General features: G+C 35.2%; 1 protein-coding gene across 2 annotated transcripts in view; it reads left to right on the top strand.

The window, feature by feature from the left end:
* Positions 1-24,872, top strand: part of CkIIalpha (casein kinase II subunit alpha) — a 210,032-nt gene that overhangs the window by 41,237 nt on the left and 143,923 nt on the right. For both annotated transcript variants that reach the window (XM_090397835.1, XM_090397836.1), the window contains exons 3-4: positions 4,546-4,593; positions 17,572-17,782. In XM_090397835.1, coding sequence (XP_090253961.1) covers positions 17,688-17,782 — 95 coding nt within the window. In that variant the 5' untranslated portion in view covers positions 4,546-4,593; positions 17,572-17,687. The remainder of the gene's footprint in view (positions 1-4,545; positions 4,594-17,571; positions 17,783-24,872) is intronic.

Genomic DNA, 24,872 nt, shown 5'->3' with positions numbered 1-24,872 from the left:
CAGGATTAACCGGTTTTTGGTTCTCTGCAGTCAGACAGAGAGGTTACATGCTCATACTCTTGTTGAGGTATGTTACATCGAAGTCACTTATAAGGCTAATTACATTTTTTTTTTTTTTTTAATAAATTAAAGCCATTAAGAGTTATTTTAACATGATAACATAAGATCTTATTTTAACATAAGAACATAGAAGTTACTATTGCACAATATTATCTATTAACATGAGAGTGCCAGCTGATTAACTTTCGCACTGTTAAGCACAACAATCCTTTCTTCCCCCTTTCTTTTTTTTTGGGGGGGGGGTAAAGGTGTCACTTTTATGCTGGAAAGTGGATTATAATGCAGTCGCCCTGCTCAGCCAGGAGTTGATTCCGTGGATTCCATTCTTGGTGGAAAAGATCTAAGGTGTTGTTTTCCCTATGGTGGTGATGCTCGTGTAGGATCCGACATCTCACCTTTTGTTGGAAGGCTGCAGTGAGTTGGTCAGTTGCCTCTCTCTGTGAAGTTGCTGTGCTGTCTGGTCTTGTATGTCTGAGGTAGAAGTTGTATATTACCGCTTTTGCGGTGATGAAAAGGTAATTGCAGAATGAATGGTTATTTGACTCCACATGGACGAGATTGAAATATTCCTCTTCTGTATGAAGATTACCACAGGTAAGAGCTGCCGTTTCCCGAGTCAAACTGATTAATTTAGTGTTGACTGGGCATTCCAAGTAGATATGCCGGACCGTTCCTAATTGGTAGCAGAAGAGGCAGTTATCTGAGACGTTTGAGTTAAATTTTCGTAATATAGTAGGAGTGGGTAATATATTATGCCACATTCTCCACTGAATATCTGCGTCAGGTTTGATGACTCTTGTGCGATATGGTAGATTCCATTGAAATAGTGTTTGATCAGATGATGCAGGATTTTCCAACAAAGTGCTTTGGTTCGACTGTTGTGTTAGTGTGCTGTAGATCTTGTTGGTGTTGCTGGGTGTAAGTTTCTCCCATGAGTTATTGGTTTTTATCAGAAAGATAGGCGCCAAAACTTCTGAGTTTGGAGGGCTAAGCCCCACTTCTGTTATGCTATCAGGCATAGCGGCTTGAAACGCGGCCTTTACGGTGTCTATCTGCTCAGACTCATTCCCATATTCTAGGTTTTCGAGCGAATTTGGAAAGCGCCAGGTGAGGCTTGGAGAAAGAATGTCACCCAAGATCCTCACGTTTCGCCAGCTCCATGCAGGAAAGAAAAATTCTTTCTGAGTGATCGGGCTTCTTACCATCGTGTTGTGAAAGATGGGTTCCATGAGGATTTCAGGTAGGGAAGCTGTCTTCACTGTGTGCTGGAGGTTTAGCTTCTTCCATCGTCGAAGGGCATCTTTGTAGAAGTTTGTTAAATTTACAGGCACTTGAGCTGTTGTCATTCTTAAGGTGGTGGAGAGAGAGAGACCTCTAGTGGCAGAAGTGAAAATATACTCAGTGGTGCATTTGTGTGATATTTCCTGTTGTAGGGCATTTATGAGAAATCGAGCGCGGAACGTTGTTATCCTGTTGTCAATGGAGACCAACGTTTGTCCTCCATCTAGATAGATAGATAGATAGTTGTATTGTGCATAGGAATAATTTCTAGATCTTCTTACTTTTAAGTTCTTATCACATCCACAAATAAAATCAGCCAGCTGAGCGATATCCCATACATCTGTACTTTCGTCAATTGCAAGGGAATACGTCTGAAATGTTGGAATCATTGATTTTAGTTTTTTCCTTAAGTTTCTGGCTATATCATTAATTCTGCTAGCAATGGTATTTCGAGATAAGCTTATATTTTTAAATTTCTTTAATTGAATATCAAATCAGAATACACACTTCAACTGCTTTAATAATTCATTTGCGAATAAATTCCCTTTCAGTGAATGGTTTTGACTTGCTTGCAATTAAATGTGATAACAAATAACTGATTTTTTTACTGTAATTCTATTATCTTCAATAGGTTTGGTAAATACACTTTGTTGATTTTGAAGTGGCAACTTGAATTCTGACAACTTATCTTCACAAAGTTTCGCAACATATTTGTCATAGTTTTCTTTATGATTTGTATCATAATGCCTTTTAATATTATATGCTTTGCAAACTGCAATAGACGATATATATCAGGCTTTTTTTTTACCCTTGAATAAAAAAATATTGTAACTCCCATTTTTCTTGAAAACTACGATGTTCTTCAATTAATCGTTTTTTACTTATACTGGTTGCAGGTTATGACATTATTTTTTGTAAATTCTTTATTAATTATAAAGAAAACACTACACTTTCTTAGAACTTGAAAATTGCTAACTGCTAGTCTCAGATTGGTGTGGCCAGCTGATAATATAGCTGCCTACGGAGACTTGTTCGGTAAAATTCGATATTTTTGCAGTGGTGTAAACAAGATTTTTTGAAATGACAAATTGAACATTATTTCCTTTAGAAATTGCAAAGTAGTTTAGTTTATAAAACAATCTTAAGTGGAAATGTTAATTTTTTAAATATGTATATTTAATTCGGTGTTGTCAAAAGTTAAATAACTATATCAGTTACAAAGTTTGGTGGGCTGCATGTTACTTGTCGGCGGACTGCGTGTTTGACATGCCTGGGTTAAATCTTTGATACCTGATGAGGTGCTTTTTCAAGTCTGTAACAGAGTTGGGGTTTTGTTTTATAATGAGTGATGTAAATTGTTTGCTATTTACTTTCATGTGTCACTTCCATATTTGAGCATCTCAGGTTGCATATAATATGCTCCAGCTGCCACTACGTGCAATATTTGTTAATGAATTTGTTTTTCTTAAGTATTTCAATTTTTCCAGTAATTACCTAAGTAATTTTAATTAGAATTTTAATTCAAATTAAATTTACCTAAGTAAATTTAATTTGAATATCCTTATCAGGTCTTATCACATTTATTGCAATGGCTCATTTGTTGCAATTGTTCTTCCATTTGCAAGCTTTCATGACCTATATACATTGATTTATTTTCTTTATAATCTTCCCAAATTTCCCCATTACTTGTTAGCTCCTTTTACACATCTTAGCTCTCCTACATTTTTTTGATATTTTTCTGTCTTTTCAGACAACTGCACTATATGCTGTCTTAATTCGCTTTATGTAATAAGATTTTGCCACATGTTAAGGATCGCATTATGCAGAAAAACCTGATAGCAAAATTGGAGGTGTTAATTTGAGCTCTTTATGCAAATGTTATACTCTGTAGTATTCCATGAATTGAATAACTGCTATAATAAATTTGGTATGAATATTAGCAATAAAAAGAGTGAAAATAGGCTGAAACATCAACTGCATCCTGAAGATGGTGAATTAATTATGTAAATAGACAACAGAATAGCAAAGCTCATATTTTAACAAGTCAGTTGAATAAATTTACATGGAATAAGAGAGAAATTAGTCAAAACACTAAACTAGCTGTATTGAAGGCAGTGTTCAAATCAATTTTAACTTATGGATCTGAGAGCTTGATTAGAAATGAAACACTGGGGGACCACAGATATGAGAATTCTGAGAAAGATTAGGATCTTTCTCAGAATTCTCATATCGCATTCAAAATAATGATGATAGGGAAGAATTTTCCATTGTTTAGTATTCAGAAATCTGTTTAGAGAGCTAATCTGGTGGTATGGTTGCTTAAACAGATTGGATGAGGAAAGAGTAACAAATTAAGTGTGCTTTGCCAGGTTTGCAGGGAAAAGACTTGAAGGAAGACCAAAATGTAGTTGGATTGATACAGTAAAAAATACCTTAGAAGACCAAAATATAAGATCTAATAATGTTGTAATCTTGACAGATAACAGATTAATTTGGGGGAAACTTGTTGAGGAAGTTAATAATGATATCACTTTTTTATGTTGTACTATTGTAATGTCCTGTACATCCCCTGAGGATGCACATCAGGAATTTGACGATGCTTGATGATTTTGCCATAAAGTCTAAATTTAGTTGTTTTCAAACCTTTCACTTATAATAGTTGTATATTTTAATTGGCATTTCACATCTTCATGCTATTCAACTTGAATTCTTTTAAGTGTGATATGTATTAGGTGAGTTCTGCAAAATGGGAAAGGCTCTTATTTTGTCCATCCATCTATACGTAAGTTATTCTGGAACTCTTGCTGAAACGTGCTTCATTAAAATTTAGAATCCTTGCAAAAATTAATCCATTCTTTGTTTGTCAGACCATTTGCAAGGGTATGAATGGGCAAAGATATCAAATTATAAATTGTAATAACACTCTTTGTGGATGGAAGTTAATAAAGTTTGGGATTTTAGGATGTACAGTGGGTACTTACTAATTTCACACTTTATACTTTCATTTGAATATGTAATGGCCAGATGATTGATGGCAATAATTATATGATACCATAGTCTGATCCATTAGTTCTGCTATCCCACATAATTTTCTGAGAGGAAGTTGACCATATAAAATGGTCTGATGCAAAAGAACAAAGTATATTATTTGAAATTGTCATCTAATATCAATAAGGAATTAAGAATGCATTTTTATATTTGCAGTGCTCAGCTGCCTGATGCTTTACCTAATGAATGCTGTCATTTGAGCAGGTGAGTTTTTTTTCTTCCGTTTCTACTACTTGTAAATTAGTTTATTTGTTGTGTTTTAATCCATGGTGTAAATTTATATCACAGAATTTTTTCAACTAGTAAAATAGTCTTCTGTTTCATAGAATTACCTTGATTTTCATTGAACTCAGGTTAAAGCCAGAGGACTGTAAATTAAGTGAGCTTTACCAGTGATTTTTATTTATTGAGGAAAATTAACTTGGCAATCTAAAAAAAAAAAGCTTTTTCTTTAGTGTTTATATATATCTCAGGTGTATCTGTAGCAGAATGGTTGAATATTCAGGGTTTCTTTCAATTAAGGAAATGGATGCTGTTTTATTTTACTGCTCTAAGCAATTAAGGATTTGATTGTATACATTTTAAATGGCTGGTGGTTATAGTCCTTTAGGAAAACTTACAAAGAACAAAAGTAGTAGAGGAATAAAACAGGAGAAGTTGGTTCAGTATGTTTGAAGCTCTACTGTGTAGATGTTGATGAGCTGCCATTTCCATGTGTTTAGAAGAAAGTGGATAATTTGTGGTAGCCAATTCAGGTACTTTAATGAAGCAACATCCATGAAAAATGCTTGTTGAAAAGGTATAATGCAGAAGAGCAACCATGAGAAAGCAGATGGAATCATCTTTTAAGCAGGTTTCTTTTCCGAATAATATCAAGCATTCCCTTAGAGGTTCTTGATGAAGAAAATATTGATTGATTCAGCCAGATAGGTATGTAGTGAAGTTGTCTCAAGGATAGAAAAATCAGAACTCCCCCATGGTGAACACAGGAAGTTAAAGAGGTAGTGAAGGAAAAGAAGAAAGCATATCAAAAAGTTCCTGGCAAATAAGTCAGCTTGTGCTCTAAGAGAATACAGAGACAAATATAAGAAAGCTAAACGCTATGTAAAACTAGCTAACAAAAGGTCATGGGAAGACTTTGGTAAGAGCATAGAAAATAAATATCAGGAAGGTGGCAAGATATTCTGGAGGTTGTTGAAGAAGCTCAGAAATGGAGGAAAGAGTGCTTTGAAAGGAATTAGAGATGATAAAGGTGACATGAAAACTGGAGAAAAAGATATCCTTGATGCGTGGAGTAATTACTTTGAAAAATTGTAAATGAAACAAGCAGTGATGACAGCACAGTGGTAAAAAACACTTAACAGACATAATCAGGCATACATATCCATACAAGTAGAAAAAGTCATTAAAAGCCTGAAATGTGGAAAAGCAAGTGGAGTAGATGATATTCGACCAGAAATGCTCAAGTATGGAGGTATAAAAGTCTTACAGTGGCTACACTGCTTGGTTCAGAAGGCCTGGACAGGGGAATGAATTCCAGATGGAGTAGACTTCTCATATACCCATATATAAAAAGAGAAATAAAACTGAATGTAAGAATTACAGAGGCATTTCATTACTGAGTTTCCTGGTAAGATTTATGCAAGGTATACTCGAGAAATGGTTGAGAACAATTGTGGAAGGGAAGAACAAGCTGGATTCGGGCCAAATAGAGGCTGTCAGGATCAGATTTCACTTTATGACAAATAGTTGAGAAATTGTAAAAAACTTGATGTTATGAAAATTAATAAAATCTCTAGTACATTGATTTTTACTGTAGGAACACACCTTAAAAACCTTGTATATAATGTATTAAGGATAGAAAAATCAGAACTCCCCATGGTGAACACAGGAAGTTAAAGAGGTAGTGAAGGAAAAGAAGAAAGCATATCAAAAAGTTCCTGGCAAATAAGTCAGCTTGTGCTCTAAGAGAATATGTTTTGTATGTTTAAACTTTGTATAAAGATAAATAAGTCCAAAGGGAATTAACTCATTCGTTGTTTAAGAGCAGAAGTAGGATGTTTGAAACCAAGGGTAGAGTCTGTAAGTCGGCAGTTCCTTTTGAAACGTATTTACGAGTCCTGTAGTAGGTGTCCTTCAAGATCAGTATTGAAATGGGATGGCCTCCATCAGTCGGAAAGTCCCTTAGGCCACGTATCTGGATTAAGGACATCAAAGGGGAAGAATAGGATTTGTCGGTGAAAGTTCGAGAACTGCCAGTCACGTGCTGTTGTACGCGGTTCTTGTAACTACGCACAAGACATATTCGGGGAAATTTGAGGTCCAATAAACTTAACCCAAAGTGCAGGGGTATTGAGAATATAAGGTTTGGAATTTTGTTGAGAAGGGCTTCCTGTTTTCATCTTGCATGATCTGTCCACAAGAGGTCGAGAAGGAGAGGTGTTGATTAGTTCTGGAGGGGAAAGACGGAGTTCCGTCCATGAAGGGAGTTTACAGTCCGAAGCCAAGGATAAACTGGAGATTACAGTCTAAGGGGAAATCTTGCCGTATTGGTTCATGCCTTGCCGCTCTGAGTACGTGCATGCCCACCAACCTACACAGTTTCTCGCCGGTCAGTTCAAGACGGCAGAGGAAACCTATCCAGTATCCCGATGGCTGATGCGATCCTTCAGTAGTGCCCTGTGACTCCCATCAAGCCAAAGAAGAAAACACAGAATGGAGAAGAAGCCCCGGAAAAGGAAAAGAAACAAGGAGGGAAGGTGCATGCAAGACAGTCAGAGACCCACGTGAGTCTCTGAATGTTAATTACTGTGTTTTATGTTTGTGATTTAAGAGAATTCACCTCAAGGAACTGCTGAACTATTTAATATAGAAAAATAGTGGTTTAAGGTACATGAAACACTCGTAAATTTGTGAAAAAATTATTGAGTTTAACGTGAGCATAGTTAATTTCCCTAAGAAAGATTGGGCTAATTAAGATTTCCTTTGATTAATGTGTGTTAATTAATTGCTGATTATCACATCTTAGAGCTGTTTTAACCAAAGGGAATGTGATTATCAGTCAATTAACTAAGTTTTAAGATGAAAATCTAAGAGTCATATAATGTGTGTGTGTGGTGCATGATTGATGACTAATTACGATTGTTAATGCGCACCTAGAAATTTCTTGTTCTGTGTGAATAATATTTAGTATTTGTGATATAGGATGTATTATCTGAGATTTAATTAGAGAAAAAATAAGAGTTCACTAAGAATTACATTTGAGTAATTATTCAAGATTAATGAATTTCTTGTGTGAATGAAGTTTTGATTTCATGTATTGTATAGTAACTCTTAGTTCAGTAATTAAATTTTATTTATATATTAGTACATAATGGTTTGGTCTCATTTTCTTGTCTTTTGCAATGCACTGATTAAAAAAATAAAAATCGAACGTAAGCGGGAAACGTTGATATAAATAGTAAGTGAGATAAGGGCCAGGACTGCAAAGCAAATTGATAACTTGGGGATGATAAAGAGATTTTGTTGTAAAAGATTTAATAACCTACTGGAAGTACTATATTTCTTGCACCATATCGAGGCATGGATGGCTCAGTCATAAATCGAAATAAATATTTCCATTGCTCTCGGGTAGAAGGAGTATAGAATACAGAAGGTAGGAATCTAGAGTATAAAAAGGGGAACGTATAAAATTAAGTGACGATATATTACACTGTCGCAGCATCACCTGGATATATATATAAGAAAAGCATCCCAGGATAATAATGGAAAACAAGAAACAAGTAATTAACGAGAATAAACAGTCCCCCTCCCCCTTATTTTTACAAAATCATGGAAATATAACAAAATTTGTATTTAAGTTTTGGAGATCTGGAAAAGGCATATGATAAGGTGTGAGCGAGAAGCTATTCAAAATGCTATAGTTGTATGAGTTGTTAGTCTGCAGTTAGAATTGAAGGAAGTCAAGTACAGGAAGATGGTTTAATGTTAAATCTGGTGTCAGACAAGGATGTACATTATCCCCTCTGTTATTCATTATCTATATGGATCACATTATGAAGGACAGTGATATTAAACCTGATATCAAAATTAGAGATGTTAATGTCAGCTCTTTGCTTTATGTGGACAGTATTATACTTCTAAATAAATCTGCTACAAGTCTGCAAGATTCCCTCACTAAATTGAATAACTGTTGTAAGAAATTTGGTATGAAAATTAGCAATAACAAGACAGACAATGAAAATAGGCAGAAACATTGAAAATATCAACTACATTGTGAATGGAGAACCTATAGAACAAGTAAAACATTTCAGCTACTTAAGACCATAGATATAAGAGTCCTGTGAAAGATTAGAGGCATGACCAGATGGCATCATATTAAAAATGAGGATATTAGGAAAGAACTTGACATTGTTAGCATCCAGGAATGTGTTAGTAGAGCTAATCTCAGGTAGTATGATCACTTCAACAGATTGGGAGAGGAAAGATTAGCAAAACAAGTGTTCTCTGCCATGTTGGCAGGAAAAGACCTAGATATAGGTGAATTGATACAGTAAAAAGTGTTTTAGGAGACAGAAATATAAGATCTGAAAACGTAGGAGTCTCTACAGGTAACAGATTGATTTGGAGAAAAATTGTAGATTGGAAGTTAGTAATGATGTAAGTTTTTTATGTAGTACTATGATATCATGTACACCCCTTGAGGGCATATGTCAGGAATTTGATGATTTATTATGAACAAATTCAGTGATATGAAATTTTCTGACATACATTGTTATGTTGTGCATGCTGTGCATGTTTGCTTTCACATTTCAAGTTTTGCTAGCTTTAGTCAGGATATGTTGCGATAAGTTGATGCTGAGGTGTACATTTAATTGGATTGGATCCCATACATCGAAATATACATATATTTAAAAATAAATCAACTTATCAGAATATATCTTGGTTGTAAAAGTAAACAAGCACGTACAGTATACTCAACAATAACATGTCAGAGATCATTGGATTTATATATACTCAGATAGTTACTACCTTGTTTATCTTTTGGCTGTTTCTTTTAGTTCTTCTTTAGTACATCTTAAGACCTTTTTAATTAAAGGAATTATTAGATCTTATTCTTATTTTAAAATTTCTTTCTTCCACTTGTTTGTTTTTCCAGTCCTATCTCTATGTTGATGTTTATTATGAATTACTCTATTTATGAGGAAGAGATTAATTCGATCAAGGTGATTCCTGATATCTTGATTCACGTATATGCAAGCTTGATTGGGCACGCACAACGATGCTGCAAGGCTGAATTTCGTTGCGTGAAATGTGGTGGCAAACACGCCATCATCAATCCACTACTTCATGAAGGCTTTTCCAAGATGACTCCATGACTGTCTGTCAATGGCTTTTCTTCCTCATTTGAATCCTTAAAATTTGATTTCATTAATCCACTCTGATTTTTGTTGCTATCACGGTCGTATTTCCTCCTTTGAATTCAATCCACTACTTTTGTCCATTGTTGATCTTTACTTTGAGCAGTATGTCCAGTTCAGGTTTCTTTGTAATAAACTTAGAGAAACTACTCACACTCTGTACCAAAGTTTCTTATCCATCTATTCCTTTTGTGACGAAAGTGTGTGTGTGTGTGTGTATATATATATATATGTGCATACAAACATATAACAGAGTGAAATTTCAGTTCTGTGCATAAAGAGAAAGATTAAAGCAAAGGAAGTATAAAAATTACAATGAATTTGGTTGGACATAAAAAACAAGCAACTTTTGGAATGCAGCATACTTCAACGAACAAGAAAAAACATTTTTCTTTTATACTATCTCAAAACATGTATGGCTGTACTATCAAAAGAAGTATTCAATGCCTCTTTGAAAAGTTTAGATCAACGTGATTTAGAATAGGTTGATTCACAAAGAGCTTGAATGTAATTAGTCACTACTTTTAAAACTCTTTGATACCACTTGCAGTGGAAAAGTTTCTACTTTGACACAAAAAAAAAAAGATCAGTACATAGCAAGTGCAGAAGGGAATTAAACATTCTTCATATATTATATTCCATTTCTTCAGGTTCAAATCTGTCTCTGATGTGTGTGTTCTTTACTTTAAACTGTATAACAGATCAGATCATAGAAAGCACTTGCTAATGGCTGCACATCTGCAGGTGAATTTTTGAATACTTTCTGTTTCTGGTCTTATGCAAAAGCACATGAGTCTTACGTTTTGATACCAGCCTAGAGTAGGCTTCAAAAATAAAATCCGTGCCGACTATCTCATGGGATCAAGTACATGCTATCACTTATTAGGAAAATATATAACAAATATTAATCTGTCACTCATCCATTCGACACATGCATCAAAGAATGCATATAGGCTGTTGGGATTACATTATACTATATTTTCATATCACATTGGAACACTTTCCTAGGTATACTTACTTACTTTTGTTTTTCATTGCAAATGCAAATATTTCTTGAAACACACTGTCTGTACCAGCAGCTCTTCAAAATATTATTATTATTAACATCTGACCTCCATGGAGTCAGAGACTTATCATGGGAGGTACACGTTATTGCACACAGTGCTCATCCAACTGTGCCTGAAACTGATACAATGTGTCTACATTCACAACACACTAATGCAATGCATTCCGCTCGCCAACCACTCTCCATGCAAAGAACCTGGTCCTCACTGCTTTGCTGACACCCTCCTTATAATATAGTTTCCAGCGATGGCCTCTTATTCTTCCTCCCTCTCTCATTCTATGAAAAACCTCAACCGGAAAACAACCCCTGACTAGCTTATGTCTCCATCGTATCTCTCCTCTTCCTCCTGTTTATGAGGCTTTGCAATTGCAGTTTACACTCCTTTAATCTGTCCTCATACTCTACATTCCAAAGACAACTGATTACTTTTATGAATCTTCTCTGGACCCTTTCCAACATATCCTCGTCACCATGAAAACAGAGTAACCAAATCTGTGCACAATAACCCGTATGAGGCCTGATCATGGTCTTTATACAGTGGCATCATAACCTCTTTATTTCTGCATGGCAGGGTCCTCTGCATCATTGCCATTAATCTGATGTGACGTTTTCATAACTTGTGCAATGTGGCCCCTGAATTTCTAGTCCTTGTCCACCATCCCTCCCAGATCTCTCACCTCCTCTACTTCCTTTAAAGTTTCCCCACCAAGTGTATACTTGACAACATTGAACTGACAGTTCCACTTACCTGCCTCTTGGTGCAATCTGTTCAAGTCCTACTGTAAAGCCATAACATCTGCTTCACTGCGTTGCTCTCCCCAATGCAACTAGTGATATGTATCTGCAAACAGCTGCATATCACTAGTTAAACCCACCTCAATATCATTAACATACAAATTGAACAACAATGGTCCTAAAACTTACCCCTGCAGTACGCCACTAGTGACCTTCCTCTTTTGGGATACTGTACCCCCATATACAACTTTTTGATACCTGTATGACAGCCAGTCACTTATCCAACTGAGAAGCCTGTTATTCAATTCCATCTGTTACAAATTATTTAATAGCTTGTTTTGCTGTCTATCAAAAGCTTTTGCGAATAACCAGATATGCTGTAGATATGTATTTTGATTATTTATTTTGTCGAACTGCGCCATTTGTAATTGTCTTTGTGTTCTAGTTACTCTTATCATTATTGAATCCCCCCCCCCCCCCCCTTACATTGATATCTGTCTGCTTGAGTTTATGTTAAATTCCTTCAGAGATGGTAACCTCTATCCTTGCCTAAAATGTTCTAATCTTAAAACTCACGTCTGATACTATTACTTGACCTTAGTCCGCTTATCCCAAATTCTCAATATCATAAGGTATACCCTTATACATGCTAGGGTCGTAAAATAAGGGAAAAACCTCTAGTTAAGGGCAAATCCTCAATTTAGATTGCTAATGCTCATGTTTAGTAGTCCTTGGAAAATTTATATTGAACGACTGCTCCATCAAGGACTATGTAAATTTTATATTCTTTACAAACATGAGAATTTATCTACTAAGCACATATAAGAGCCCTTTATTTATTAATCTCAAGCAACTCTGAATTGTACATTCATGGTGGTGGTTACTTTACCTTGGTCACACAGGTCCGATTAGTTTTTTTGTGAGACAGTCCATTGGTTAACAAAGATCAGGCAGCTATCTACAAGACAAAACATGTTTATTTTAACTAAGACAAATATTTTACAAACAGCAATGGGCATATCACGTGCTTGAATCGCAATTTATGAAGCAAAGCTAATCACTTGAGACATTAAACAAAGAAATCTCACACTAAATTTATTTATCGTGTGTAAGTCCTTTAGCACGCATAGCCTTGCAGTCAATTTTATAAAATTTAAGACAAATTATGTGTAACACTATCTATGCATTAGTTAACACAAGCAGTATGCAAACTTATACCATTCTTTTATGCACATAAACTAACGCTTGGCTCTAACTTCTATGCTATGTAATACAATTGATTCAACAGGACTTAGCATCGATTATCTACACAAACAATCTTGGACGTTAACATAGAGCAATCTACTTACTAGCTCTCAGTATCTTATAAAGTCCTATGGTTTTCAAGGGGCATGGGTGAGTTCAGCTGGGGTTCCTTCCTCATTCTTGCAAAATGGCTGCGGTCGGGTTCTATTCGATGGTTGTCATCTTGCAAGTTCTCTCCCTTGGAAAAGTAATATAGTTCTTCGGCGATGTTAGGAACTGCTTAGGTTGCAACATATCAGCATGCACGTGGATCGGTACTTTTGTCAAAGAACATCTCAGACGGTTCCTTTGAATATGGCCTCTCCTTACTTCCCCCCCATTGCACTGGCGGTTCCCCTACCAGCAAACTTCCTAAGATCTCCCGGACAACTTCTCAAGAGGCTCCCTGCTCTCCTCCTCCCAAGACTCCAGAAAAAAATTAGAAAAAAGCCTCTTCGCTTTCCATCCACAGCCTTTTATATCATTCGACGTCCCTTGTCTTACCATCCAAGCTTCCCGGATTTTCCGGAAGCACCCTGACGTCACCTACGCTTACTTTAGGTCTTGGCAGAAAAACTCCCATATTTCAGTGACCTTAGAGATTATTGTTCACCTCCAGTTCACTAGCATAATCCTGTCTAATCCTTTTAGTTACGTATACTTGTAGTTTACGTAAAACGTAAACTTGATATAGGTGAAAAAATTCTTTATTTCACCATAAGAGATTTTACAATGCCACATTATTATTATTATTAAGAGAGACTTTCAGGGAGTCAGGAACTCATTGAGGGAGGCCATACTATATGCACCAGTTGTCAGAATTTATTCATGCAACTTGCACACACAACATTCAATGGTAATCCATTCCAATCACCCACCACTCTATAAGAGAAAAATCTAACACTAACACCCTTCTTGACAGCATTCATTTTCCAGTTCCATGGATGTCCTTGCATCCTTTTCCCACCCTCCATAAAATGAAAAATTCCATCTACTGAATTTGTGTATAACCCTTTTAGAAGTTTGTAAACCTCAATCCTATCATCCTTCCTTCTCCTATTTGCTAGTGCCTGCAGCCTACAAATTCTCAGTCTATCTTCATAACCTGTATTCCACAATCCTGATATTTTGACACCCTCCTTTGCACTATTTCCACTATCAGAATTAATACGGAAGAATCTGGAGACCAGACCTGTGTGCAATAGTCCAAGTGCGATCTTATCAAGGCCTTGTAAAGAGGCAAAATGACTTCTTTATCTTCGCATGTCAAGGTTCATTTCAACATTGACGTTATTCTATGAGTTGTATATGAGGGTGGTCCGAAAAGTTCTCGGCCATAGATGGCAACACTATTGGCACGATTTTTTTTCCCCTAAGTTGGTACATCTGTCATAAGCATCCATGTGAAATTGCAAGTCATTCTATCAAGTAATTTGTTTTATACAGCTGTCTGAAGCAAAAGTGTTGTCTGTATCTATCCCTTGAAATTAATAAAATTCAGTATCATGCGGTTATAAAATTCTTTGTAAAAGAAGGTTTAACGGCAAAAGAAATTCATTCGACTTTCATAAAAGTTTATGGGCACTCTTCTGCTTCGTTTTCGACAATTAAGAAATGGGCTGCCGAGTTTAAACTACTAACCTTGAAGATGATCCATGTGAAGATGTGAATAACGTCGAAAAAGTGTAACAACACCAGAAATCATTGATCAAGTGCATGATGTGGTATTGGATGACCGGTGAGTCAACATGCATGAGAGTGCTGAGACTATAGGCATTTCAAAAGAACATGTAAGATATATTTTGCATGAAGAATTGCAAATGAAAAAGCTTTGTGTAAGATGGGTGCTGCGCTTGCTCACAGCAGATCAAAAACAAACTCGCATGAAAATCTCTGAACAGTGCTTGACAAGAATAAAACTGATTTTGTGTATTGATTTATTACTTTGGATACGAGTTGGATTTACCATTTGAAATGATGAAAAAATTCAGCAGTCAAAACAGTGGACAGAAGCCAGTTGTTCAGCACCGAAGACGACAAAGCTGGTTCCATCAGCAGGAACGGTCATGGCATCTGTGTTTTGGAAAATGCTAAAGGCATTTTGTTAATTATCTTGAAAAGGGTAAAACAATAACCGGGGGAATATTATTCTGATCTTTTTAACTAGACTAGACGAAAAAATTCATGAGAAAAGATCTGGTTTGCAGAAGAAAAAAAATCATCTTTCATCATGTTGTGGACATGTACCTGCCCACAAAGGTGTTTTGGCAATGGGAAAATTAAAGGATCTGCACTATGAATTGTTGGAACATCCACCCTATTCCCCAGATTTGGCTCTCTCTGATTTCCATCTCTTTCCAAAACGAAATCTCTTCCTTGCTGGTCAGCGTTTTTCCGAATCAAGAAGTGATTGCAGCTGTAGAGGGGTATTTTGCAGATCTTAACTGAGAACCACTACAGGGGTGGGATAATGGCACTGAAAAAGTGCCATTATGTATTAGCCTTAAGGGAGATTATGTTGAAAAATAAAAATAATTTTGAAATTATAAATTCGTTTTTTTATTGTCAGGACGAGAACTTTTCAGACCACCCTTGTATACAATATGTCCATTGAACTTCAACTTCCTGTTTACTAAATTTCCAAGATCCCTAGCCTCATCAATTTCTTCAAGCATAATCCCTCCAATATAATATGGGAGTGGATATCTAATCATACCAAAGTGCATGACCTTTACCCTTATCAAGTTTATATTTAAAAATATTTTATTAATTAATTTTATTTTAATTTATTTTGGATATCTATTAATGCAGATGGAGCTATTCTCCTGCAGCCAATAATATCATGCGTTTTCTGCTGAACCAATGTTCTCTTATGTGATTGATTTCCTATAATCGTATTCAAAATGGCTATGAAACAGTCAAAAATTCTACAAATAAAATATTGAAATTAATGTGATTCCATTATTAATTTGTTACAATGAATTCTTCCTCTTAAGTCTTGGACTTTTAGTTCAGTTCTATTGGTACCTTATGTAAGCAAGTGATAAAGAAGAAAGAGCCTATTGATACTGTTGATTTCCTATAATCGTATTCAAAATGGCTATGAAGCAGCCAAAAAATCTACAAATAAAATATTGAAATTAATGTGATTCCATTATTAATTTGTTACAATAAATTCTTCCTCTTAAGTCTTGGACTTTTAGTTCAGTTCTATTGGTACCTTATGTAAGCAAGTGATAAAGAAGAAAGAGCCTATTGATACTTTTCTTGAAGTTGTATTCATGTTTGCTTGTTTGACTGGCTGGTTTGCTTGCTTTCCAGAAGGAAAAGCTGTCATAAAGATTCTTCATGTTCTAGGCTGCATAAAAACTCAGTTCTTCATCCAAGGACATTGTCGGTGTAAGTTTTTTTTTTTTTGGGGGGGGGGGGGGGCCTTGATTCCAGCAAGAATTATCAGTTATGTGTTAGATAGGTATTTGGATTAGGAGAGTAGAAACAGTAATCGGGTTTTGGAAAAGGGTAGAAATCATGACTTGTTGTATTAAACATTGTTTTTTTTTTTTTTTTTTGCTTGATTTGTTTTCCATAGAAAAGGACAGTTGGATAAGCTTAGTCTGAGTAAAGAAGAGAACTTCCACAATATACTTGGAAGGAGAACTGGTTAGGGAATAGGTTAAAAGTGTTGGATTGGATTGTGAGGATTATCTGGTAGCCTGCATGGTATATGCATGGGCAGTTTGTCTTCATTGCAGACTGCAGATTCCTTGTCATTTCTTCCAGCTGGCCTAGTGGAATTTAAAAACAAAAGCCTGTGTGAGTTGTTGATGTCCATAAAGATGAAATTGCGTTATGTGTAATTGGACTACAGATGGCAGCAGTTCAACAAAATGCTTGATATATTTTTATGTCATGCAAAATTTCAGGCAGTGATTTATGTGAAACAGGAATTTTGATGAATATCTGGTTAATTTTTATGATTATGAATATACCAGGCAGTGGTATAATCAATTTAATGAAATTGACATTGTTCAGAAACATACTACAAAATGCTAGAGATCTTGAGATACCCACTTCCTGAATAAGGTTGTTTAGGAAGTAAAAGATTAGCTTCCTGGCAACCTGATGGTTCTGACATCAAGATTTATAAACAAAATTATAGATGCTGTCAATGAAGTTACTCTGGAATTGGAATGCACCTACTACTAGCTGAAGGTTAATTATATTCTGAGTCACACATGGAACTTATATTGAACTTTTTCACTATAAGTTAGAATGTGAAATTATTTTTCACATTCTAAGCAGTCATTAACCATATGTAAATGGCTGCTTACCGTAAAGGAAAGTTTGCAGTAAATATCTGTATTCGATTTACTAAGGCTCTTTAGTGAAAATTCTGTATCTCTTACTTTTGGATAGCTGCCTGAATCATAACACACAAGCAGATTTTACGTTGTCATATGGCCATGAAGCTTTTAATACATGTATCTAGTTTCCAGTCTTCCATTTATATTTTTTATGTTGTTTTGTCTTAGAAACTATGTACATTTTTTAAATGTTTTAACATTTATATATTACACTGGACATGGCACATTATATAGTCACAGTAGCTCATGTGTCATTAAAAAATAAACTCAGTGTATATATGTATGGATTTTTATGTGCAACTTCTTTTTTCAGGCAGTAACATTTTTCCCAGGCTGCTTCAAAACTCAAGAAGCTGGCAGGTTGTCTGTAAACTGAAATTTTTCTTTAGTGCTATTCCCTTGCTCCACTTTCATAACCTAGTAGTTAAAATGCCACTACCAAGTCGAGCACGGGTCTATGCTGATGTGAATTCTCACAGGCCTAGAGAATATTGGGATTATGAATCTCATGTGGTTGAATGGGGGTAAGTTAAATATTTAATTTTATATCATTTTGATATACTGTTTATTGTACTTTTTTGTTTCATAATTTTAGACCCATCCCATCTTCCCTTTTGTGTTAAACTCAGTCAGGACAAATAGCTTGACTTTTTAGAAACCTGCTTATGATAGCATGGTTAATCCTGTCTTCTGTGTCAGTAAACTGGACTTCTGACCTGTTTGCTTGTTTTGTGGGAAGAAAAATTGCTACCTCCCTATGAAACAGTACCTTCTCTTAGAAAGCTTTCATTAAGGTTCTTCACGTCTTAGATGGAATTTGAATCCAGGTCTTTCCAGCTAAAGGATAGCATCAGTACTGATTATGCTACTGAGGCCTTACTCTAGAAAATAAATTCATCATACTGCATTTAGAATGGAATATTTTTTATTTTATTTTATTCTTTTTTGTGTGGTTGCTTGGTTGGTCCACTTTTTGTTTACTGGTCGAACATTTTTCAAAGCATCTTGCAAAATATTCCATTATTTGTCTGTAGAGTAGGTTTTTCTACATTATCCCATACGTTTTGTATGTTTCCCATGCATTTCACCAGCCAGATTAGTTAAATATTTGCTCTGTAACCAATGAGTTGCATTGGTTACAGACATTCAAACCTGTTGTCGGAACTGATGTTTGTAATTAAGAATTAATAGCACGTTAGCACAAGAATATTTTAATATTTGCCAAATATTTAAGTCTGAAATTAACAGACTATCATCAGTTGCTTGGAATACAAACAATTGATCATTCAAAAGTAGATGAGCTAAGCACTAAAGAGAGGTAAATTTCATCGGAGTGATGAATAAATTATAGGTATTAATTCACAATTTCATAACAATCTTAATTTATAAATTCAATTAAAGATAACATTAGACTAATGTTAGAATTAGGTCTCAATTGGGGAGAAAAAAAAAACATGTGTTATCCAGATTAAACACTTCCATATTTTTGACAAGGATAGAAAATCATTTCAATTCAAGTTAGGGAGTTGAATGTTGACCATAGAATGTTGTGGCTTGTCTCTATCCTATATTGTGCCAATCCAGACTTATTGGATTTGTTGTGAAGAATGTACTATTGATGTTCTTGTATTCTTTTTTCTATAGAGCGTCTGTTTTGTCCAAAGTATGACAGATTGCAGTCGCACGGAACTTGATATACACCAGGCAGTGACATAGTTGAGCGTTTATCTTTAAAAGAGGGGAAATAGGTGGATATTTTATTAATAGGGTTATTGAGTGGTTAAATCATATTTCTTTAGAATTCTTGAAATTGGTTCCAAAATTCCGGAAATATATGGAATTGGAACTCAATGTATTGATTCTTTGTGGTTCTGGATTGAATTGTAGGAATTGAACAGATGTGTAGTCTTTTCGGAGAACCCATTTAATTTCATGTAATGTTTGATAGTTGAAAGTTCTTTCTGTAATTCTGGGGAGTTGAGCAATTAGTTCTAGCTCTCTGAATTAAACATTTTATGATTCCTGTTTTTTGATAAGGATGATGGGCAGATTGTTTAAGAATGTAACATCCAGTAAAAGTGGGTTTTCTGTAAACTGTTGTTGTCAGAATACCTGAAGGTGAGTGGATGAGAAGGATGTCTAAAAAGGACAACTTGTCCTTTTCAATCTCCATGGTAAACCTGATACGAGGGTGTAAAGAATTGATTTTCGCCAAAAAGGAAGGTAAGGAATCTCTGTTTGTGAGGCCACACTGAATAAATGTCTACATATCTAACCCAAAAGGATGGTTGAGGGTATATTGATGAAAAAAGGATGTCTTCTAGATGTTCCATATGAAAGTTGGCTAGAGCAGGTGAAAGTGGATTTCCCATGGCCGTTCCTTCCACTTGGTTGTAGAATTTGTTTTAACACAAGAAACATCCAGAATGCATCACGAAATCAAATAATTTTACGATATCTTGTGGGAAGATGTCAGCAAGTACATGTAAAGTCTCTTTGAGAGGTACATTGGTAAATAGAGATTCTACATCGATCACTAAGTTGTAATGAGATATTTTTTAATTTAAGAAATCAGAAGAGTTTTTCAAAAAAAGAGCGTGATTTACCTATACGTGATTTCAATAATTTTGCTAAATATTTGGCTATGCGGTAAGTAGGAATCCAACCTTGGGTTCTGCCTATTGTCCCACAGAAGGTTTTACTAAGGTAGAAGTGGAGAAATTTTTTTGAGGATTTAGAGAAAGCAACTGACACAATGAAAAAGGCAAAGTTGGTTCTTTTTGGGGATCTAAATAGTAGGAAATGATTGTAAGACACACAAAAATATTTCAGGAAAATTTGGAGAAAAGAGCAAAGCTAATAATAATGGCAAAAAACCTGTTGGATTTCTGCTCAGGAACATGGACTGGTTATTACTAACACCATGTTCCAACATAAAAATGTGCACAAATTCACATGGAGAGAAGAGGCAAGGAATAAGAAAAGTTTCATTGACTATGTTATTGTTGACAGTGATGTTTTTCTCCCTTGTGCAGGACACTGGAGTGTACAGAGGATTTGAATTGGAAGTGATCACCATTTAGTCTTGAGCAGGATAAAATTGAATTTCATATTGAAAAGAATAACATGTGAGAAAATTTTAAAGCGAATAAAAGTTGAGCAGCTCTCAGATGTGAACTGTAGACTAAAATACACAAAGTTTATTGAAGAAAAAATGAAAGAGTTTGAGAACAGGAATCAAACCTTGGAGATTCAGTGGCAAATCCTGAAGAAAAGATTGATTTATTCAGCCAGAAAAGCATCTGGTGAGGTTGTCTGCAAAGATAGAAAAATTAGAACTCCATGGTGGACACAGGAAGTTAAAGAGGCGGTGAAGGAAAAGAAGAAAGCATATCAAAAGTTCCTGGCAGATAAGTCTTGTGCTCTTAGAGAATACAGAGACAAATGTAGGAAAGTTAAACAATGTGTAAAACTAGCTAAACAAAAGTCATGGGAAGACTTGGGTAAGAACATAGAAAATAAATATCAAGAAGGTGGCAAGATATTCTGGAGGTTGTTGAAGAAGCTCAGAAATGGAAGAAAGAGTGCTGTGAAAGGAATTAGAGATGATAAAGGTGACATGAAAACGGAAGAAAAAGATATCCTTGAAGTATGGAGTAATTGCTTCAAAAAATTGCTAAATGAAACAAGCAGTGATAAAAAGTGGTAAAAAACACTCAACAGGCATACAGTCAGAAATACATAGCCATACTTGAAGTAGAAAAGCCATCGAATGTTTGAAATGTGGAAAGGCAGGGAGTAGATGATATTCGTCCAGAAATGCTCAAGTATGGAGGTATAAAATTCTTACAGTGGCTGCACTGCATAGTTCAGAAGGCTTGGACTGAGTTATGAATTCCCAATGATTGGAGTAGAGCTCTCATAGTACCCATATATAAAAAGGGAAATAAAACTGAATGTGAGAATTGCAGAGGTATTTCCTTACTGAGTGTTTCTGGTAAGATTTATGCAAGTATACTGGAGAAACGGTTGAGAAGAATTGTGGAAGGAAAGCTTGGTGAAGAACAAGCTGGATTCAGGCCAAATAGAGGCTGTCAGGATCAGATCTTCACTTTACGACAAATAGTCGAGAAAGCATGGGAATATAACAAAGATCTATGTTTAAGTTTGTAGATCTGGAAAAGGCATATGACAAGGTGCCAAGAGAGAAGCTATTCAATATGCTACAGTTATATGGTGTCAATGGGGCATTGTATCAAGCAATACTTCGTCTTTATTTGAGTTGTCAGTCAGCATTTAGAATTGAAGGAAGTACAGGAAGATGGTTTAATGTTCAATCTGATGTGAGACAAGGATGTACATTATCCTCTCTGTTATTCATTATCTCTATGGATCACATTATGAAGGAATGTTATTAAACCAGATATCAAAATTGGAGATGTTAATCTCAGCTTTTTGCTTTATGCAGATGATGTTATACTTCTAAATAAATCTGCTACAAGTCTGCAAGATTCCCGGACTAAATTGAATAACTGTTGTAATAGATATGATATGAAGGTCAGCAATAACAAGACAATGAAAATAGGCAAAATCATTGAAAATGTCAACTGCGTTGTGAATGGAGACTGTGTGGAACGAATAAAAAAACATTTCAGTTATTTAGGCACAATTTTTAGTGAAGATGTTAAATTAAATATGGAAATAGACAACAGAATCAACAAAGCTGCTATGGTAGGATGTCAGTTGAATAAATTCATATAGAATGATAGAGAAATTAGTCAGAACACTAAATTAGCTGTATACAAGACGCTGTTTACTAATGGATCTGAGAGCTGGGTCAGAAGTAAAACACTTGATCAAAGACTAGAGACTGCAGATATGAGAGTCCTGAGAAAGATTATAGGCACGAACAGATGGCATCAATGGCAATATCATATTAAAAACGAGGATATTAGGAAAGAACTTGACATTGTTAGCATACTGGAATGCGTTAGCAGAGCTAACGCATTCCAGTATGCATTAGCAGAGCTAATCTCAGGTGGTATGGTCACTTGAACAGAATGGGAAAGAAAAGATTAACAAAACAAGTGTTCTCTGTCCGCTTCGCAGGAAAACGACCCAGAGGATATAGGTGAATTGATACAGAAAAAAGTGCCTTAGATGATAGAAATATAAAATCTGGTAATGTTGGGGTCTTGACATCTAACAGATTTATTTTGAAGAAAATTGTAGATATGCAGTTAGTAATGATGTAAATTTTTCATGTAGTACAGGTATCCCTCGATTAACGCGGTTAATTAATCCCTCAATGTTATCGCGTATATCAAAATCACGTTGATCAAATCTAATAATGGTAAAAATTACAATTCATTCATGATCGATTACTGTATTAATAAATCGTTTTGTAAGGTACTCTTTTAGGAAAGAGAAAAATGAAAGCAAAGTAAATGTTTAATAAATACTTGTACCTACATTATTTTTAATCAAAAGAAGGTATCAAGTGTTGTTTGAACATTTAGTTTTTTTCTTATTGGCATAAATTCTACGATAACAAGCAAAATGACTCACCAGACCCTGGCAAACATGCAATAAAACATAAAGAAAAAACACTGCAAATATAATACATGATGGTAGAAATTAAGTGGGTATTGAATCCAACATTAACATTATTTCATAGCGGAATATAGAAATTACAAGTTTCGTGCCAAATATATAGAAACTAAAAGTTTCGGCGGATGCAAGCATAAGCAACCGTATGGGCAACTAAAGTAGTAAAGGTGGAGTAAGCTTCAGTAGGATTTTCCATAATGTAAAGCACATCTCCTAGAGGACATGTATGATAAATACTGAAACCAACACTATTTCATAGCCGAATATATAGAAACTAAAAGTTTCGGCAGATGCAAGTATAAGCAACCTTATGGGCAATTCGTAGTAAAGGTGGAATAAGCCCCAGATCACTTTCCTTAGTATTTTCCATAATATAAAGCACATCTCCTAGAGGACATGTATGATAAATAAGCCTTTGGCTCTCTATTTCAGTAATACATGATGGTTTATTTATTTTCAGTTACAATCTAGAAATTATTGAACGAAGAATAATAAGAAAAAAACTAAACCATACTATACTGACATCGGAGGTCGTGGTATTTCTCATACAATTTACTGTCAAATATCACAAACCTTTACAGTATAACATGTGTTAAACCAAACTGACACCAAAAAACAGTGTGGAATATCACTCACATATGAATGCACAGTTACTCTTGACCTCCAAGCTATACATTGAATTGTGTAAGAATATATTAAACATGTTGCATGTATCTGTCAGATCAGCTGCGAGCTTTGCAGGGTTAAAGGCGCGTAATCAAAACTCTTGCTGCGTATATCAAGGGATTGCCGCAATTAATTTTGCAGCATTGATCAAATCCCGCGTTAAGCAAGGGCTACCTGTACTATCATATCCTGTACACCCCTTGAGGGTACATGGCAGAAATTTGATGATGATAAAATATTCTTGTGCTCACGTGTTGATAATTCTTAATTTCATCTCACAAGTGTCTCTCAAATCTTAAAGAAAATCACAAACTCATGTTTGTGATTTTCTTTAAGATTGTAGATGAAGTTCCATCTCTGGTATGAGACCACCAGCCTGTTAATTAGAGGCCCTGAAGCGTCCTGAAAAAGTTCGATGCTTGATGTCTGGAGCAAGCAACCATTGCTTTAAAGTACTTAGTGAGATAGTGCTTGAGTACAATGATTCCATATATAAACAAAACCAGGGATTATCCATGGACAGATTATCCTCTTTCTCCTGTTTTAGGAAATCTTTACATGGAACCACCTGAAAAAAAATATACATATAATCCTGGAAATATGGAAAAACTATGTTGATGATCTTAATCTTGACCTCCTTACCTACCAATATTCTTCTCTTCCACCCTTCTCTGTCCAAAGCAAGTTCTTTCATACACCAACAGCTTTATGGAAACAACTACCATGTTGTTTCCATAAAGCTGTTCCATAGTCAAACTTCAGTTTTATATAAACCAAAATAATCACCCAATGTTTTGACCTTCATATCATGTCATTATCTGGAGTATACACATATATAGAAAGAAACAAGCGACATTATAATCTATCTAGTATGCTAATGGTTGACCAAACAGTAATTTGGTCAACCATTAATACTATTGGCCTGACCTATGGTGGGAAAAAAAAAGTGATCAGGCTAGTATTATTATAGCTGTTAAAAGTTCACTACAGTTCTAAGAGCTTTTTAACATGTTAATTTTTGTCTTCCTCTGGGTCTTGTGTCCTCCATAGTGCTCTCATATCAAGGTGAGGAAATCTGTCTGGTTCCATTTGCACAATGTGGCCAAATGAAGAAAATTGATGCCTTTTAACTGTGTTAAGAATTGTTGAATTAGAGATTTCAAATTTTGTAGCACTTGTGCATTAGTGTTATGTTTTGTCCCAAATTCTGCCCCGTAGAAAGCCATTGGTAGTACTATACTTTTGTGTAATTTTATTTTTAATTATTGGAATTTTGTTTTTCCAAATTTTTTTAAGTTTATTCATCATTGACCATGCTATGGAGAGGTTTTATCATTG

Source organism: Typopeltis vanoorti, chromosome 9 (assembly GCF_054136105.1).
Source record: "Typopeltis vanoorti isolate ZY-2024b chromosome 9, IOZ_Tvanoo_1.0, whole genome shotgun sequence".
In the NCBI taxonomy this organism is placed as follows: Eukaryota; Metazoa; Arthropoda; class Arachnida; order Uropygi; family Thelyphonidae; genus Typopeltis; species Typopeltis vanoorti.
This window is presented reverse-complemented; position numbering and strand designations above follow the sequence as displayed.